Source organism: Camponotus vicinus, unplaced genomic scaffold, assembly GCF_025532165.1.
Source record: "Camponotus vicinus isolate PSW18456_S1 unplaced genomic scaffold, iyCamVici1.0 SCAF_3, whole genome shotgun sequence".
NCBI classification, from domain to species: Eukaryota; Metazoa; Arthropoda; class Insecta; order Hymenoptera; family Formicidae; genus Camponotus; species Camponotus vicinus.
The window spans coordinates 11,269,375-11,290,813 of record NW_028141967.1 but is presented as its reverse complement, the minus strand read 5'-3'; the positions used below and the strand labels follow the sequence as shown (position 1 = coordinate 11,290,813).

The window sequence follows — 21,439 nt, the reverse complement described above, 5'->3', positions numbered from 1 at the left end:
ACACTATAATAAAGTATTTCTTCATCGAGTACTTTTCGAGTTATGAGGCTTGAAATAATTTCTTAATTTTACATAAACCATAAAATATCTAGTAAAATATTCATTTTTCGATTATCTTACCTTAATACTTCTATATGCAAAATAATGAGAGGAATCAATTGGTGTAAAAAAAAAACATAGTTGTTTTTAAGAAAAAATATGTAATTGTTAATTGCAAATTACCTATTTTTTTTTTATAAACAACTATGTTTTTTCTTTACATCAATTGATTCCTCTCATTGTTTTGCATATAAAAGTATTAAGGTAAGATAATCGAAAAATGAATATTTTACTAGATATTGTATGGTTTATGTATAATTAAGAAATTATTTCAAGCCTTATAACTCGAAAAGTACTTGATGAAAAAATACTTTATTATAGTGTTTTGGAAAGCTCTCGACATAAGCTATAAGAATATGCAATAAAAATTAGGTAGTTCCATTTAAGAAATTAAAGGTGTCCTTGACCTCACCTTAACGATGCCATCCAAGGTCAAACCAATGACACCATCTTATGTTCCCCTCAAAACCATACAATTTTTGTCGAAAACGTTTTTCTCTAAAATGCTTAGTTTTTGAAAGAAAAGGGGTGTACGTATGGTCTAGGACACCCTGTATATATATGTATATATATATATATATATATATATATATATATTGTGTATATATATTGTGTATAACTTACATAGAATATTTTCCACGTAACACGTTGTAACGCTGTTTTCACGCAGCTTGTTACGCGTACGATTGTTACGGCGCCGCGCGACAGCGAGTATCTATGACGCGCAATACGAGAAAGAAAACGCAAGAGTATAATGCCTTAGTGTGCGCATACATGTATACTGACGTATACTATTACATGCGAAATGGAAGAGAAGGATGGTACGAGATTGTCTCTCCTTGTCGCACAAACTGATTCTAGCGCCGTCTGTCTCGATATCGAGCAATTAATCTACGGGCCTGTTTTACTCTCGTGCCTCGATGTCGCACACACACATATGCACGAAAGTCTAATTAACCGAAACCTTTTTTATTAGGCTTCTAAACTCATTTCTGAAAGTTCACTTATATTCCTTCATGCAATCTCTTCCGGGAAGCTATCTTATTTTGCACATACAAACTGCAAAACTTTTATATTAAGCAAATATTGTTACGACTTGACGCTAGAAGCCGATAAAAAAACTGTAATTTTTCAATTTTCTTGGTTTTTTTATATAAAATCCGGAGGTTCCCGGTTTGTTTTTATATGTACTTTAATCGTGGAGAAGTATTTATTATTCCGTGCAACTAATAAAAAGTTTTCGGTCTATTACATTTTATGGGTAAAACAGGAATGTCCGGCATCCTCTTAAGGGGATGCCGGAGTCCTGTTTTACCGATAAAATGTCATATTTTATTTTTATCCGAAATCATTTTATTAATTGCACAGAATAATAAATGCTCCTCCACGATTAAAGTACATACAGAAACAAAGCGGGAACCTCCTGATTTTATGTTAAAAATTAAGAAAAAATTGAAAAATTACAGTTTTTTACCTGCTTCTGGGGTCAAATCGTAACAATATTTGCTTTGTATGTACAAAATAAGATAGGTTCCCGCTAGAGATTGTATGAAGGAATATAAATGAACTTTTAGAAATGAGTTTAGAAACCTAATGAAAAAGATTTCGGTAAATAAACGGCAATTAACAATTACATTTTTTTTTTCGAAACAATGATGTGTTTTCTTTACACCAATTGATTCCTTTCATTATTTTGTACATAAAAGTATTAAGGTAAGATAATCGAAAAATGAATATTTTACAAGATATTTTACGGTTTATGTAAAATTAAGAAATTATTTCAAGCCTCATAACTCGGAAAGTACTTAATGAAAACTAACTTAATTATAGTGTTTTGGAAAGCTCTCGAGATGAGCTACAAGAATGTGCGAAAATATATAGGGTGTTCCATTTAAAAAAATTGAAGTGACCTTCACGTGACCTTCAAATGACTCTTCAAGGTCAAACCAATGATACCATCTTATGGCCCCCTCGAAACCATACAACTTTTGTCTGAAATATTTTTCTGTAAAACGTATTATTCGGGAGATATTTGAGGTCATTATTTAAAATGGGACACCCTGTATATACAGGGCGATCCTGAAAAACGTTATGTCTTTAAAATGACGTATTCCTGACACCATTCTAAGACAATTTTTCCTTTACCAAAATTTGATTTGAAGCGTAGTTTTTGAATTATGAGCAAAAATAGTTAGTAAATCACGCGTCGGGTACAGAAGGCAGGCAGGAGCGGCGCGGCGTGCCGCGAGCGCGGGCGCAGCTGACCGCCCGACGGGTGATTATCACTGCATGAGTCGCTAACTATTTTATCTTATAACATAAAATTATGCTTTAAATAAAATTTTGATAAAGAAGAAAATGTCTTAGAATTACGTCAGAAATACGTGTTCCTTAAAATAACGTTATTTTAATAATGAAAAGTTGTTCCGGATCGCCGGCCGTCCGACGTTGCAATCAGCTGATTGCTACACGCGATGTGTGTATGGTGGAGTGTGTGCGTAAGAGAGAGAGAGAAAGAGAGAGAGAGGGAGGGTAGGAGGGACAGACATTCATACACACGCACGCACTTTTTTTCTCGCTCTCTTTCTCTCTTTTACGCAACACTCATACACTCTCTCATTCAGTCTCTCACTCACACTCTCTCGGCCACTCACTCACTCACTCACACTCTCTCGGTCACTCACTCACTCACTCACCTGCTTACTCACTTGCTCACTCACCTTGTAGCAGCGTAGCGAATCTTCATGCTATGTATTGTTGTTATCTGCTGCACGGTTATGATTGCTAGAGATGCGCGACACATCGAAATTTTTTCGATTATTAGTCTCACACTCGATTGACACAATACAGATTACACGATAACGAGTTTACTGTTTATTCACTCACTATTGATTTATCAATACCAAAAATTACTTTCAAAGAAACGCGAATGCAAACAGCACATGACTCGACGCGAAGCGACGGACCGCGGAGACTGCGCGACCACAAGAGTTATTTTTTTTTTTTTTTTTTATTGAGCAAAAGTCAGCCCTGGTCACATGACCATACAGCAATGGAGGGGAGTATTTTATATCACAGTGTCACAGCACAGAGTTGCGCGCCAAATACAAATCTCATGGATGACTAAGGCACATAGTCAAGAACTTAACTTAGCTTATTGTTACAGAATTTTATATCTATTAATAGCCTAAGCTTAATAACTATTAGAGATTAATTCTATATCAGAGAATAATATCCACGGCACTAGGGAATAAAAATTGCGAATCGAATAAAAAAAATTCAAATTGAATATAAATTAAAATTAGTGTCAATACTTAGAATAAATACTCAAAATTGCGCTCCCCTATGAATGCCTAAATGACTAGTTCACATAATACCTAATAATAGTCAAGTCCAGAAATAATAATTAGATTTCGGGTTAACAAAAGAAAATAGTATCGAACTGCTAGATATAAGGTCAACTCTAAAACATAAATTAAGTGAGCTCAAGAAGGCGAGAAAGGCAGTGTAAAGCCGTAGTATAATTACAACTTAAAATTAAAACTAAAACTAAAATTATTATTAAAAATTAATAGAAAATACATAAACAATATGAAATTACAATATACATTAGATATTAAAATCAATACTTATGATAAATTTGTGTAATGCGGAGATCACTTCCACATCCCCATCCAATTGAGATAAAAGTAGCTCCATTGGAAGGGGAAGACATTTCCCCTTCCAATGGAGCTACTTTTATCTCAATTCTAGGAGGGATCCTATCAGGCTCTCAATTAAAATTTTTCTTTGCGATTCGAATCGAGCACATTTCCAAAAAATGTGGTTTGCGGATTCTTCCTCATCACAGACCAGGCAGTTAGGGGAAGGAATTATCCGAAATCTATGCAGACTAGCCAATAGAGAAGTATGACCGCTCCTTAACACAAGAGTTATGTTGCCAGAAACGCAACACGCGACATCTAACAAACGACTTGCGCGTGGCGCGTGATTGACGCGAGATAAGACGAACGATCGGCTAAAACCTTCGCATTGCGAATGCGGTAGAAAACATGAAACGTATAATGACATACTTAAAAAATTAATTATTTATTATAAATAATAACTATTTCTAACTATAATAAATAATTATTATTTTAAAAAGCATGTGTTGTACGTTATTACGTTTTCGAAATTATTGCATTCACGATGCGAAGATTTAAGTCAATCGCAAGAATAATGTAATTTTAATTACATTATTCTTGCGATTGACTTAAATCTTCGCATCGTGAACGCAATAATTTCGAAAACGTAATAACGTACAACACATGCTTTTTAAAATAATAATTATTTATTATAATTAGAAATAGTTATTATTTATAATAAATAATTAATTTTTTAAGTATGTCATTATACGTTTCATGTTTTCTACCGCATTCGCAATGCGAAGGTTTTAGCCGATCGTTCGTCTTATCTCGCGTCAATCACGCGCCACGCGCAAGTCGTTTGTTAGATGTCGCGTGTCGCGTTTCTTTGAAAGTAATTTTTGGTATTGATAAATCAATAGTGAGTGAATAAACAGTAAACTCGTTATCGTGTAATCTGTATTGTGTCAATCGAGTGTGAGACTAATAATCGAAAAAATTTCGATGTGTCGCGCATCTCTAGCAATCATAACCGTGCAGCAGATAACAACAATACATAGCATGAAGATTCGCTACGCTGCTACAAGGTGAGTGAGCAAGTGAGTAAGCAGGTGAGTGAGTGAGTGAGTGACCGAGAGAGTGTGAGTGAGTGAGTGAGTGGCCGAGAGAGTGTGAGTGAGAGACTGAATGAGAGAGTGTATGAGTGTTGCGTAAAAGAGAGAAAGAGAGCGAGAAAAAAAGTGCGTGCGTGTGTATGAATGTCTGTCCCTCCTACCCTCCCTCTCTCTCTCTCTTTCTCTCTCTTTCTCTCTCTCTCTTACGCACACACTCCGTCATACACACATCGCGTGTAGCAATCAGCTGATTGCAACGTCGGACGGCCGGCGATCCGGAACAACTTTTCATTATTAAAATAACGTTATTTTAAGGAACACGTATTTCTGACGTAATTCTAAGACATTTTCTTCTTTACCAAAATTTTATTTAAAGCATAATTTTATGTTATAAGATAAAATAGTTAGCGACTCATGCGGTGATAATCACCCGTCGGGCGGTCAGCTGCGCCCGCGCTCGCGGCACGCCGCGCCGCTCCTGCCTGCCTTCTGTACCCGACGCGTGATTTACTAACTATTTTTGCTCATAATTCAAAAACTACGCTTCAAATCAAATTTTGGTAAAGGAAAAATTGTCTTAGAATGGTGTCAGGATTACGTCATTTTAAAGACATAACGTTTTTCAGGATCGCCCTGCATATATATATATATATATATATATATATATATATATATATATATATGATGAAATTACCCCTTGGGCATATTTTGATAATGCTGTACTTCCTGTTCCTTTGAGGTACAAACGAAATGAATAGAGGTACAAACGGGTACAAACGATTCTCTATCGAACTCCGTTGGCTGTTCTGCGATATCTCAAAAAATGACGAAATTACCCCTTGGGCATATTTTGAAAATGCTGTACTTCCGGTCCCTTTGAGGTACAAACGAAATGAAAAGAGGTACAAACAGATACAAATGATTCTCTTTCGAACCCCGTCGGCCGTTTTGCGATATCTCAAAAAATGACGAGATTACCTCTTGAGCATATTTTGAAAATGCTGTACTTCCGGTTCCTTTGAGGTACAAACGAAATGAAAAGAGGTACAAACGGGTACAAACGATTCTCTTTCGAACCCCGTCGGCCGTTTTGCGATATCTCAAAAAATGACGAGATTACCTCTTGAGCATATTTTGAAAATGCTGTACTTCCGGTCCCTTTGAGGTACAAACGAAATGAAAAAAGGTATAAACGGGTACAAACGATTCTCTATCGAATGGCGTTAATGAAATTAAAATATCTTAAAGTGGGGTTCTAGCCATTTTTTGAACATTTTGTATCTTTTTGCTCTTTGAGGTACAAATGAAATAAAGTGCGGTACAAACAGGTACAAACGAAGTACAAACGAACTACATTATTAATTTTTAATTTTTGTAAAGTCGGGTTCCAGGTTCACATAGGTCCAAGGGGTGGTTTTTGAAAGTTGTTACTATAGGACAAGTTAGTCGTAGGAACTTTAAGCAAGAGCATAAGTGCCGTATTTTTGTGACGCATTATTTTCATAATATTAGAGTTTATTCCAAGGAGTGGTTTTTAAAAATAGATATTGTATGATAAATTAGTCTTACTAGAAGTCTTACCTAACGGTACATATTTTATACTTTTGTGATACATCTATCGTTTCTAAGGTATTAAATTTCACCTTAGATGGTTTTTGAAAATTACTATACGATAAATTAATCTCACATATATGCATAGACATACGCATCTATCACATGTATACACGCAGATATACACAAATAATCTTATTTCTTAAGGTGCATTTGTAAACTCGAGCGAATAATCTTATATCAGCAAACGCGTCCTGAGGAATAAAACATACTTTGCATGTGTGCGTGAGCATACGTGAGTCTGAACTTAAAAATGATGAAAATGGAAAACGAAAAATGTCAGTTTTGATATGCGATCATCATTTCTCGGGAATGATTTGCACCGATTTTATTCAAATTGGTCTCAATCGAAAGCTTGTATTCACATTATACACTCGTCAAAAAAATTATCGCAACACGCAATTAATATTAAAATTTCACCTAAATTCAAATAAGCGTATCTCCGCGAAAAATTATCGCATTTGAAAAATTTTTTTTTTGTTTTAAAGGGTAAAGTCTCCACTTTAAGAAACTTTCGTTAAATTTTGATTTCATTCTCTCTCCCTCTCTTCATCCCTTTAAAAGTAAGGACGTGTTTTTTTTTTCAAAAAATTGCAAAGTTTGACGAACTCTACGGGGTGTACTAAATTTTTTTCGTCAATATCATCATAACTATCATAAAATATGGACTTTTCTTTACAAGTTTAAAAAAAAATTGAAGCCCGTGCGATTTTCTTTCGCGGAGTTACGGCGTATCAAAATTATCTATGCATTTTTGTGCAACCGCCAACATTTGTATTAACCGATGGGCACCACGGGGACCACTCCACATAGCGTATCGCTGTCATTCCGGGAGGTAATAAAATTACGGGATTTGTGCGTTTATATGTGGATATTCCACCCCTAATTTTCGTTTAAACGAAGAATTTTTGTTTTCCGAATGAACAACAGTATTTTTAATACTGTGAAGTTTCGTACGTACTGAAGTAAGTACTTACAGTACATAATTTCACAGTACTGAAGTTCTTACAGTACATAACTTCACAATACTGAAGTTCACACAGTATACACTGTGAAGTTATGTACTGTACTTACTTCAGTACGTACAAAACTTCATAGTATTAAAAACACTGTGTTGTTCATTCGGGAAACAAAAATGCCTCGTTTAAACGAAAATCAATGTGCGCAAATTATTGCTCTTTTGGAAGAAGGGGCAAGTCAGGCACATGTTGCAAGGCGAATGGGTGTGCATCGGGCCTCAATCTCTCGAGTTTGGGCTCGTTATGAAGAAACAGGCGGATTTCGTCGGAGAAGAGGACAAGGTCGAAGACGAGCAACATCAGCTCGAGAAGATCGTCTCATCGTAAACGCGGCAATACAAAATCCAGTAATAATTGCGCGACAAATCGCTAATGACATTCTGCCGTACAGACGAATAAGCGATCAAACAAACAGGAATCGTCTGCACGAAAGAAACTTCAGTTCGCGAGTTCGTGCTCAAGTACCAATGTTGTCTGTGGCTCATCGACGTAATCGTTTACAATATGCACGCAGTCATCAGAACTGGACTGCAAGACAATGGAACAACGTATTGTTCACTGACGAGTCGCGATTTTGCCTCTTCGGTTCTGACAGAAGAGTTCGTGTTTGGCGTCGTCAGGGACACCGTTTTGAAGAGAATTGCGTCGAACCTGTTCGAGCATTTGGTGGTGGTTCAATTATGGTATGGGGTGGAATATCCACACATAGACGCACAAATCTCGTAATTGTACCACCTCCCGGAATGACAGCGATACGCTATGTGGAGGAAATTTTGCGTCCTCACATAATTCCGATGCGTCGTCAAATGGGGCGCAATTTCATTCTAATGCAAGATAATGCTCGCCCACACACTGCCAGGATTACAGTTGACTTCTTCGAAGAAAACAACATCGAGGTGTTACCACATCCAGCGATGAGCCCGGATTTAAATCCCATCGAACATCTGTGGGATATAATGGCAAGAAGGCTGCGTGATTTGGAGAGGCAGCCAACCAATCTCCAGCAATTGGAAGCAGCTCTACAGCGAATTTGGTTCGAAATTCCGCAGGCCACAATTAGAGCTTGCATTAATATGCGTGAGCGCCTGCAAGAGGTCATCCGAAGACAAGGCGGAAATACACATTTTTAAATACATACAACATACATCCCTTTTCCAACACACACACACACACACACACACACACACACACACACACACACACACACACACACACACACACACACACACATGATGGGCAAAATCCGATCAACAACCTCCCCGTGGTGCCCATCGGTTAATACAAATGTTGGCGGTTGCACAAAAATGCATAGATAATTTTGATACGCCGTAACTCCGCGAAAGAAAATCGCACGGGCTTCAATTTTTTTTTAAACTTGTAAAGAAAAGTCCATATTTTATGATAGTTATGATGATATTGACGAAAAAAATTTAGTACACCCCGTAGAGTTCGTCAAACTTTGCAATTTTTTGAAAAAAAAAACACGTCCTTACTTTTAAAGGGATGAAGAGAGGGAGAGAGAATGAAATCAAAATTTAACGAAAGTTTCTTAAAGTGGAGACTTTACCCTTTAAAACAAAAAAAAATTTTTTCAAATGCGATAATTTTTCGCGGAGATACGCTTATTTGAATTTAGGTGAAATTTTAATATTAATTGCGTGTTGCGATAATTCTTTGACGAGTGTATATAAAAGTGCCGTTAGATTTTTTATTACGTCTTTAGTTTCTGAAATATCTTAATCGAAAGTTTATTATTAGACACAAAATTCTACATAAGCTACTTCATAGCGCTGCATCGCGAACAGTGACTCTCAATGCTCGGATCCAGTTTTTTTATGTACTTACGCTACCATGTCGCTTGATATGGTTTCAAGAGAGACATAAGATGCTGGCAAAAACTTTTATTTGTAACATTTTTTTCGATAAAGCTTACTCCGAGATATTTTGCTGTCTACGTTAAAATGGGATACTCTGTATATAGTATAATTATATATATTATTTAGAAGAAATAGAACTTTTTGAAAGAAGAGGAATGAGGAAAGGAAATGACCTTCAAGGATTCTAACGCAACAATTGATTTTCATCTACCTTGGAATTTAGAAAAACTGTTAGATTTATACGTATTGATTAGTAAGGATTCTTAGTAAGGAGAGGGTTCTGCAGGATTAAGGTTAGGTTAGATTTTGATATTATTACTTTCTAATTTTGTTCTGTTCGATTACAAAATACACAATATCAAACAAATAATATTTTTTAAATTATTAATTTTATATAAAATAAAAAGAATAAAGTTGATTTTGAAAGGATATTGAATACTGTCATCTATAGATATTTTTATAACATTCAATTTAGTTTGTTGAAAATTTCTCTTTTTAGAAATAATGTTTCTCATTTGTCTATATAAGTTGAGAAATATCGGGATGTGAGATTTAAATAGCTCAATGATAAGAGCAATCGTCCACCAAGCGAAAGACTCTCAAGGAGATGGCAAGAAGTACGAAATACCAAATGGAATGAGTCATAACTCATTAGAATGGGGAGGTTTGGTGTAACAAAACTGTAAAAGGATTTGAATGCACAGGCCTTTGTTTATGAGAAAATCGCAATTATATAAATTCTAATTTTCTGGAGACTTGCCACGGCCCTATTTAGGGTCCATCTGCCACTGTTATTGGCACAATGGGGATATTATTATTTACTAGAAGGATCTTGAGGGATGTGGTCACTTTACGGCGTTGTGCTCGTCGATACCGTTTCTTATGGAAGGCCAGTTGGAAGCCAACATACAGTGCACGGGAATACCTCCACCGGCACTTATTTGGTCAGCGAGCGAGCTTTCAAGAATCCTCCGTGGCAATCGGCATTACATCCATCGAGCAAGATACCAACATCGCTCTGGAGTCGCATATCACTGTGTTAAAAAGCAGCATTAGGTGTGAGATCTGGATAGCTCAGTGGTCTAGAGCAGTTGCCCGGAAAGCGAAAGACTCGGCTTCGATCCAGCCACTTACACCTCACATATTTTTCTAGTCCACGAATATTGTTTTTTAGCAATTATTCGTTAGGCTGAAAAGTGTGTGAATGCTCTCTTCACAGAATATGCGTCGATGCCGTTGCTATGGATGGATTCTGTCGCTCGTTGACCAAATGGGCGTATAGACACGTCTGACCTCCTCCCACATATATCTCTATCTTTACTGGATTACTAGAAATCTCTATTAATTAGAAATCTCGAATTGAGATATTTACTTAGCTTAACCAAGAAAAGTTCCTGTCTTGTACGTAATTCAGAAAAATTTATTTTTTAGCTCATTTGATCAGCAATTACTTAGAAATTCTCCGTGGCAATCTGCATTACATCCATTGAGCGAGATTTCAATATCGTTCTGAAATCATATGTAACTGTTAAATAGCAGCGCATAGCTCATTGAGGTCTGGATAGCTCAGTGATTTAGAGCAGTTGCGTGGAAAACAAAAGAAAAACTCGAGTTCGATTTCCGATCCAGCCACTTGCGCCTCACATATTTTTAGTCCACAAATATTTTCTAGCAATTATTTGTTGAGCTGAAAAATATGTGAATTCTCTACACATAGGATGCGTTGATACCGTTGCCATAGATGGATTCTGCCGCTTGTTGGCCAAGTAGAGCATATAGACACCATAGGAAAATAAATTTTTCTATAGTTTCCAAGTAAAGATAGTATGTGACAGTGATAGTTCCAAGTAAAGATAGTATGTGATGAGGTAGTAAGGATGTATGTGAGGTCAGATGTGTATATAAAATGAAAATTCATAACTCGGAAAGATCTTAATCAAAAGGGACTTAACTATATCATTTTGCAAACAACTATCGAGGTCAGTTCAATGTAGAATAAAAAATATGGTGTCCTGTTTAAGATTTAAAAATTAAAATGATTTTAATATTATCTTAGCATAGCCCAATATCAAAATAAATGCTGCATCTTATATCTCTCTTTGGAGGAAAACAATTTTAAACAATTTTTGTCTAAAATATTTTTTAGATATTTTAATGTTTTATTTTAAATGAAATATACTCTCTTTATATATTAAAATACAATGCGTGCATGTATATAAAATGTAATATATACAGTGACCGGCAAAAATAAAAAGCCATTTTCCTAGTTATACTGTTTTGCTTAATGAAAGAGTAAAAATATTAAAACAATGTGATTTTCATTGATGAAAGAAAAAGCATTTATTATTTATTTTAAAATTTTATGTTACAGTCACATAAATTATTTTTTACTTTTCAGTTTTATTTATATTTATTAAATATTGCTGTTTATTATATTGACAAAATAAAAAAGCCATTCAGATTTGTTCGATATAATATGTATAATATTTTGTTTGGTTGTCATGTCAACATGTTCATGTTATTGCGCTCACGTTGTTGTTAATCATTTTTGCAACATTGGCTTACCTCGATTATTACACAAAATTCGCGGTCAAAAATGGGAGGAAGATCAATTACAACACAAGTTCGAAACTTAATTGTGCGAGATATTCAAAAAGGTCTTTCCCAACGGAATATAGCCAAAAATTATGAAGTAAGTAGAGGAGCAGTAGAACAGATCAGAAGAAAATTTCAATCAACTGGATCGGTGGCAGATAGAATCGGAAGAGGCCGAAAACGAGCAACATCCAAGCGGGAGGATATGAAAATAATCCGTGAAGTTAAGAAAAACCCAAAGATTACTGTTAGAGAAATTCAGGAAAACATTTATCTTACTGTTTCTGACCGCACTGTACGTCGAAGACTCAATGAAGCAAATTTACACAGCCGGTTTGCACGTAAACAACCTTTCATTAGCGTCATCAATAAGAAAAAACGTTTGCAATTTGCTCGGAAGTATGCAAATATGTCATTGGACTTCTGGAAAAATATTTTATGGACAGATGAAAGCAAATTCGAGTTATTTGGACAAAAGAAGCGGATTAGAGTCTGGAGAAAACACGGAGAAGAGCTTCAAGATCATCATATTCAGAAAACTGTAAAGCATGGCGGAGGAAATATTTTAGTCTGGGGATGTTTCTCATGGGCAGGAGTGGGAAATCTTGCCAAAATTGACGGAATTATGACAGCAGATGTCTACATTGATATAATAAATGAAAATTTGGAGGAGTCTTTGTTGAAACTCGGACTAGAAGATAATTTTATCTTCCAACAAGATAACGACCCGAAACACACAGCAAAGAAAAGTCAAGCTTTTTTTCGTTCCTGCCGGATTAAACAACTTGAATGGCCTCCGCAGTCTCCAGATTTGAACCCTATCGAAAATCTGTGGGCAATTTTGGATAATAGGATTAATAAAAGCGGAGTAACTAACAAGAATTCTTATTTTGAAGCATTACAACTAGCCTGGGAGAATTTGGACCCACAACATTTAAAAAATTTAATTGAAAGTATACCAAGAAGACTGCAAAAAGTAATTGAGACTAAAGGAAATCATATTAATTATTAATTAAAATAATATTGTTGTTTTTTAAATCGTAATACTATGTTACCTTAACTGGCTTTTTTATTTTGTCACTCTTAAATAAATGATTATATAGAAATAAATACAGTATTAAATAAAAAATGATTTCTTTTCAATTAAAAACATTAAATTAATTAATAAATTTTCAGTTTTAGTTATAAAAAACTTTATAATAAATCTTTTTTTACTTTTTTGAATCAAATCAGTTTTATAGATAAGGTGGCTTTTTATTTTTGCCGGTCACTGTATATAAAATGGAATATAAAAATGGAATATAAAAATGGAATATAAAATGTGAATATAAAATGGAATATATATTATATTTATAGGCTTTCTTACATTCATCAATTGTTACGGCGTGAAAGAGACTTCTAAGATGCAGAATATATTTATGTTTGCTAAAATCGGAGCACTGACGGTTATTATTATAGCTGGGTTAATCTGGCTTTGCATGGGTAAGTGTTTTAATAAATCATAAGCATATTTTGACATACATATATTTTATGTTGATAACATATTTTATGTTAATCAAAGTTTGTTATATTAATTAGGACATACAGAAAATTTTGAAAATATTTTTGAAAATACGAATACTGATCCTGGTAAAATTGCTGTGGCCTTTTATTCCGGAATATTTTCTTACTCAGGATGGAATTATTTGAATTTCATGACGGAGGAATTGAGAGATCCTTATATGTAAGTTATTTATTCTATGAAATAGATTTTTCCCAATACTATATAAAGAAAAATGAAAGCTGTGAAATGTATTAATTAAAATATTTAATTAAATTAATTAGTAAAAACAAAAGTAAAAACAAAAAAGCTCTGATATATTGAATATAAAAAGCGAAAAAGAATAAGGTTAATAAAAGTCAAATGCAGGGAATAAATGCACCTATGTTATGTAAAAATTTAATAATAATGAATTTGGAATCTTCTTTTGGACCATTTTCATTATTTATGAGTCAGAAAAGATAATTTTAATCGATAAACAAATATCAAGAGACACGGTAGTTCTCGCGTCAAGTTCATGCGAAGCATTAGCGAGGCACTCCGTGTATTTATACGCGAGTCGGACAGTTGAGAGTAACTCAGATTACGAATTTCAATAACGGCTGAACGGATCGAATTCTTACTAGGCTTAATCGATAGAGCGAGTTTGAATTATATAAAAAAGTGTCTTTATTTTTGTGCTACGTGATATATAAACGGAGATATCATAACGCAAAGTCGAAATATTGAAATTTTCATTTAACAAACGTCTTTATCACCGTCATCATCAACATGTATACAACATAGAAAGATAAAATGTACTGTTGCTACTCTCGACAGAAGATTGCGCTAGCGGCGCTCTGCGATATTAATGACATGTGTCATTAGTGACATATATGTCATTAACCGCATTTTGAGTAGTGACAAGTAATAAAGTGCAAGTTAAATAATAAATAATTAAAATATTAATTAAAAATTGGCAAGTAAGAGCCAGTAAAGATAATTGGAGCGCAAGGTAAATAATAAATATCTATTTTACAAACTAAATATAAATATATATAATATAATAAAAGTATACATATAATAAAAATATACATATTATATATATATATATATATATATATATATATATATATATATATATATATATATATATATATATATAAAATGACTCACCCTGTATATATATATATATATATATATATATATATATATATATATATATATATATATATACAGGGTGAGTCATTTTAATTAACGCACGCAATTATTTCGGAAACAAAGCATTTTAGAGAAAAATGTTTCAGACAAAAGTTTTATGGTTTCGAGGGGGCCATAAGATGGTATCATTGGTTTGACCTTGAAGAGTTATTTGAAGGTCACATGAAGGTCACCTTCAATTTCTTAAATGGAACCTACTATTTGTCATTGCATATTCTTGTAGCTTATCTCGAGAGCTTTCTAAAACACTATAATTAAGTACCTTTTCGTTAAGTACTTTTTGAGTTATGAGGCTTGAAATAATTTCTTAATTTTACATAAACCGTAAAATATCTTGTAAAATATTCATTTTTCGATTATTTTACCTTAATACTTTTACGTACAAAATAATGAGAGGAATCAACTGGTGTAAAGAAAACACATAGTTGTTTTGAAGAAAAAATATATAATTTGCAATTAACAATTCCATATTTTTTCTTAAAAACAACTATGTGTTTTCTTTACACAAATAGATTCCTCTCATTATTTTGTACATAAAAGTATTAAGGTAAAGTAATCGAAAAATGAATATTTTACAAGACATTTTACGGTTTATGTAAAATTAAGAAATTATTTCAAGCCTCATAACTCGGAAAGTTCTTAATGAAAACTAACTTAATCATAGTATTTTGAAAAGATCTGAAGAAGGGCTATAAGAATATACAATAAAAAATAGAGGGTCCCATTTAGAAAATTCTATGTCACCTTGCTCTGACCTTGGCGACGCAACCCAAGGTTAAACTCATAGCGCCAGTAAATAGATCTTTTGAAATCCTACAACTTTTATCTGAAACATTTTTTTCTGAAATGCTTAGTTTTCGAGATATTTCACCGTCCCGGTACTTTTTATACACCCTGTATATTAAGAAATATACGTGTGCGTGCGTGCGTGCGTACATATATTCTTTTTAATATAATATCTGTAACCCCAAATTATAAAATATTACTAAAGTGAGAAGTGATATAATCCCTAAAACAAGTAAGAAGTGATATAATCCCTAAAAACTTACTTTTTTAAAGAAAAGGTAAAAAAAGGCGCCAAGTTCATGTACTAATTGCATCTAACTGTTGTCTTGTCTATAAAAATAGTGATATATAAAAATTGCGCCAACTAAGGATAAAAATTTGTACAAGATAAATAGAAGTACAAGGAAGAAAACTTGTATAAGTTAACTTGTACAAATTAATATAAAACAAAGGAGTAAAAAAATTTTAATTAAAAAAACGGCGCTGCCAATAGAATTGGCACATATTCCAATTAAATATATATTTAAAAAATTGGAACATATTCTAATTATTAATTTTAATTTATAGCCTAACATTTAAATTTAATGACTTAATTTCTTTAATTAATTTATATTGATTTATATTTGGAGATTTAGACTTAAGCTGAACAATATACTAATAAAATTGGCAGCGCCAAGATTTTTAATTAAAATTTTTTTTTACTCCTTTGTTTTATATTAATTTGTACAAGTTCACTTGTACAAGTTTTCTCCCTTGTACTTCTATTTATCTTGTACAAATTTTTACCCTTAGTTGGCGCAATTTTTATATATCACTATTTTTGTAGACAAGACAACAGTTAGATGCAATTAGTACATGAACTTGGTGCCTTTTTTTACCTTTTTTTTAAAAAGGTGTTTTTAGGGATTTTGAATATTCATCACACATATGCAACGATTATTGAAAAGTTAATAAAAATTTAAATGTCCTGCGTATATGCTTATTTTTTTCTCCCTCTTCCTGTTATATATGATTTGATTATTCGTCTCAATTTTTTTTAAATATAAATCTAACACCTTCTCAATATGTTACTTATCCTTATACATTGAAGATGATCAAAGGAAGGACTGAAATGTTCAGTATTATTAAAATTTTGACACGATATATGCATTTATTCAATGCGTTCTTGTTAGACCTATTCTTTTCCGCCTTTTTATGTACTAATTATGTTCTTCGTTGAGTTAATAATTGAATGATTTCTTATTGTTAGAAATCTACCACGCGCGATATATATATCACTGCCATTGGTGACCTTGATATATGTTATGGCGAATATTGCTTATTTAACGGTTGTAACACCTACTGCTATGATTGCTTCTAATGCCATCGCTGTAGTAAGTATTTTTGTATAGTATAACAATGTATCAACTAGAGTTGCAATATCAGATATTCCGTATAAAATTCAATATTTACATTAGACTTTCGGCAATCAACTTCTTGGATACATGGCATGGATAATACCTGTAATGGTAGCTGTATCTGCCTTTGGAGGACTGAGCGTTCATATTATGACATCGTCTAGGATGTGCTTTGTCGGTGCCAGAAATGGTCACTTCCCCTCAATGTTGAGCCATATTAACATGTCCAGACTCACACCTACACCTGCTTTAATATTTCTGGTATATACATTAATTATATTTTTTCTAATTAAATTGGTTAAAATTTTAAAATTCTTCCTTTATAGATATGCTTACTTATAGCAATCATATATGATTATAACGTTAAAAGTAAAAAATGAAATATTCTTTTAGATTAAATAGTTGAATAAGTTTATGACTTAATCTTATTTGTATTTACAGTGTATTTTATCTCTCATAATGTTATGTACAAGTGATATATTTGTACTGATTCCATATTGCAGTATAGTAGAATCATTTTTCATTATGATCTCTGTGGCTGGAATTTTATGGTTGCGTTATAAAAGACCTAATATGGAACGACCGATAAAAGTAATTATTTTACATTTATTATTTTACAGATATAAAATATAAAAGAGGATGTTAAAAAGGGCCAATTTTGGCTTCCAAAAATGTAAATAAGAGAAACAATGTTTTTTGTACATTTTGACCTGAGTAGGATAAGATTATTAAGAAATTCATGAGATTTAGGAAACATTTTGAAAATTAAGCAAAAGCATAGTACATTTGTAGAAATTTGGATGATATACAAAGTTACTACAAAAAGCATCCATATGAATCTTTTTGAGAAAGGAATGGAAAAGGAGTATATTTTGTGTGTGTATAAAGAAAGAGGTGTAAGCAATTGATTGCGGCAGGGGAAGGACTCGGATGGGTTATATAAAGTAGGATAGAAGGGTTATCACAAAAATGCATCTAGTGAGACAGACGACGTGTTTGGAAAAGGGCGGGTAAAATTAAAGAAGAAAATAGAGAAGATTATTTCTGTATGTTTAAGTTGATTTATGTATATGCATATGTGAAATAGACTACGTGTTTGGAAAGAATAAGGAAGGAAATAGAGAGGAATTATTTCTGCATGTTTAAGACATTCCTTATTACACTTTAGTAAGTAAAATCGGCCCTTTTTTCATCATCCTTCTTTGTATACCTATATATTAAATGAAGATCTTTCTAGGTACCATTATGGATACCTATAGTATTCGTAATAATATGCGTTTTTTTGGTTATTGTACCATGTTACGAAAGACCATATGAACTCGGCATGGGAATTCTGATCACCACGTCTGGTATACCGGCATATTTCTTTGGTGTCGCTTGGAAAAATAAACCGATGTGGTTTCAAAAAATTAACAGTACGTAATTTCTATAAATATCAGTAAAAGTTTATGATGTAATATTTATACAATATTACATTTTTCTTTTCTTTTTCCCCTTTTCCCCGTTTCTTTGTCTCTTCTTCATTCACTCTCTTTTTTTCTTTCTCTCTTTCTCCTTTCTTCTCTTTTTCATTCTCTCTTCACTTTCTTTCCAATTCTTCTCTTTTTCTCTCATTTCTCTTTCTCTCAGTCTCCCTCTTATTTATAGATAAAAAGATTTTTTTCAAACTCAATGTATTCAATCTCCATTTTCATTTTAATTGTATGCATAAAATAAGAATGAGTAGTTAGATTGACTCGATTGTTCACGTTGAAAATTAACTAAATATAGAATCTTCTGATTAATTGTATCAATGTATCAAGCAGCAATTCAAAGCATCTGTAAATGGTTGTGATCAATCGCAATATGATTAAACGAAATGTTCCTGTGGTTGGGTCGACGAAGAACTTCTGCACAAAATCTTTTTTAAACTTATATCGAAAGATAGATCTTGATGAGAGAAATTGCTATACGACTCCCACTTGTTAATTCCTACTTCAAACAGAGTTGTAGGTGAAAAACTAACTCTCTTGAAACATATTTTTGCATCGATCTCGACAAGTAGAGGACTGAGACCTATTGCTCTGTTTTTTATCCGATTCCTGGATGGACTAGGAATCGTTACTCAAAATAAGGATCATTATAGCACTTTGTGTGAGACGAGGTCTATTATCTATCGGACACAAGTTATATCTTTCGGAAATGAAGCCCCTCTTGTAGCGGAACCTACTTTATCCACGTATGAATAAAACAAAGTAAAGTTTTCAGAGAATCAAGATTAGATATAGAGTAAACTTAGCTTCCTCTTGCAAAATGTATGCGTGGAATACGCATGGATGTAGTATGAGACATTACAAATGGAGACAAAGTTGACACATGTAAAAAATTTGACTTCAATTTATCATATCTTCCTATAGTTCCATATAGAACAACAGTTTCTAGTTCTCTATCTTATCGAGATCGACGCAAAAATATACGTTTCAAGCGATTTTATTTTTTCATCTATAACGTTGTTTGAAGTAAGAATTAACAAGTGGGCGTGATATACCTCGATTCCTCTCGTCAAGATCTATTTTTGATATAAATTTGAAAAAAATTCTGTGCAAGGCTCTTTGTCACCTTAATTATTCACGTTTTAAACATGTGCATATTTTTATATTGCATACATGATAAATACTTTTATGCTTCTATTTTACGCATACAAGTGATAAGTGTAAGATGAGTGAAAGAAATCCACACAACAAGATTTTAATCAAGTGCTATTTTGATTAAATTCTGATTAACATAATTGTTAATTAATACTTACAAAATGATCAACATCAAAATTTTTAACGAATAATTATCAAAGAGAATTTCTGTTTTATATATACAGACATACACGGTGATTCTGAACAAACATTTGTCTTTAAAATATCAAATTCTTGAATAAATTCTAAGACGATTTTCCCTCTTGTAAAATTTTGCCCGGAGCTTAATTTTTAAACTATAAAGGAAAATAGTTAACTAATTACGGAACGAGTACGAGAGGTAGGCAGGAACGGCGCGATATAGGCGATTACATGGGGCGCCCGCCGCGATCAGCTGATTGCTATACGCGATGAGTGTAGCAATCAGTGTGTGTGTGTGTGTGCGTGCACATTCTCACACACACACACACACACACACACACACACACACACACACACACACACACACACACACACATATATATATATATATATCCCTAGTAGCACAAAACATTGGCAAAATATTGGTATACCTTGGCTCAATATTGGTTATATTGGAAATGTCTTGGCCAATATTTCCCAATGTAAAACTAATATTGGTTGTTAACAAAATGCAAGTGTTCTGCCAATATTGCAGTGCCCATGATGACCAATATTGGCTACTAAATAAATATAAATGTGTTGCCAATATGGTTGCATCCATTATACCAATCCATAATACCAATATTGGTTATGAAGTAAGTGTAAATGTGTGCCAATCTTGCACGTTCACACATTATATGTGAGCTTCGCGCATCGCTAGATGGCGAAAAGGAAAGCACCTAACCCGAGAGTGGGACTCCATCTAAAGCAGTATACAGGGTGATTCTGAACAGACGTTTGTCTTTAAAAAGATAAATTGTCGAGTCTATTCTAAGACGATTTTCCCTTTACCAAAATTGTCTACGAGGCTTAGTTTTTAAATTATTAAATAAAATAGTTCGCGAATTACGGAACGAGTACAAGAGGTAGACAGGGACGGCGCAACTCACCGTCCGATACAGGCGATCATGTGGGGCGCGCGACGCGATCAGCTGATTGCTGCACACGATGAGTGTAACAATCAGTGTGTGTGTGTGTGTGTGTGTGTGTGTGTGTGTGTGGGGTGTATTTATGCACGCGTATCCACACATGCACCGTACTCTCTCTCTTTCTCTCTCTCTCTTTCTCCCTCTTTCTCTCTCACTCTCTCACTCACTCACTCACTCACTTATTCTTACCTTAATAATGAGATTCTTCATACTGCTGATAAATAGCAGTGCCCAGTGTGTTGCACGATAATAATCGTCGTCGACGAGACGTCGTTTCTTCAACACGCAGTCTGACACAAATAAGCGAAGTTTTTTCTTTCATCACTTTCGACACTTTTACAAATTTACTCGCGCACTTAATCACTCACGATTGATAAAAGGAGGAATTTACCAACGGTTACGGTACGAATTTAATAAACGGTTAACGCATTTAATTATTAATTACACACTCGATTAAAGAAACGCGTTAACAGAACGCGATACTCGATGCAAAGCGCGCGACGACCGACGACAAGCAGGTCAGGTTAGTACTAGCGCGTAATGCTACACGTTTATGTTTGGCAGCGCTAGAGGCGCTAGTATTAACCTGACCTGCTTGTCGTCGGTCGTCGCGTCGCGCGCTTTGCATCGAGTATCGCGTTCTGTTAACGCGTTTCTTTAATCGAGTGTGTAATTAATAATTAAATGCGTTAACCGTTTATTAAATTCGTACCGTAACCGTTGGTAAATTCCTCCTTTTATCAATCGTGAGTGATTAAGTCTGCGAGTAAATTTGTAAAAGTGTCGAAAGTGATGAAAGAAA

General features: G+C 33.8%; 1 protein-coding gene across 2 annotated transcripts in view; it reads left to right on the top strand.

The window, feature by feature from the left end:
- Gb (solute carrier family 7 member genderblind) overlaps positions 1–21,439 on the top strand; it is a 128,597-nt gene that overhangs the window by 99,277 nt on the left and 7,881 nt on the right. The window contains exons 4-9 of one of the 2 annotated variants that reach the window (XR_014437694.1): positions 13,296–13,421; positions 13,518–13,662; positions 16,715–16,838; positions 16,923–17,123; positions 17,304–17,453; positions 18,090–18,277. Coding sequence is in view for 1 of the 2 variants with exons in the window: in XM_083093538.1 (XP_082949664.1) it covers positions 13,296–13,421; positions 13,518–13,662; positions 16,715–16,838; positions 16,923–17,123; positions 17,304–17,453; positions 18,100–18,277 (924 nt within the window). In the remaining variant the exon portion in view is untranslated. The remainder of the gene's footprint in view (positions 1–13,295; positions 13,422–13,517; positions 13,663–16,714; positions 16,839–16,922; positions 17,124–17,303; positions 17,454–18,089; positions 18,278–21,439) is intronic. The other variant, XM_083093538.1, reaches the window with a different exon arrangement.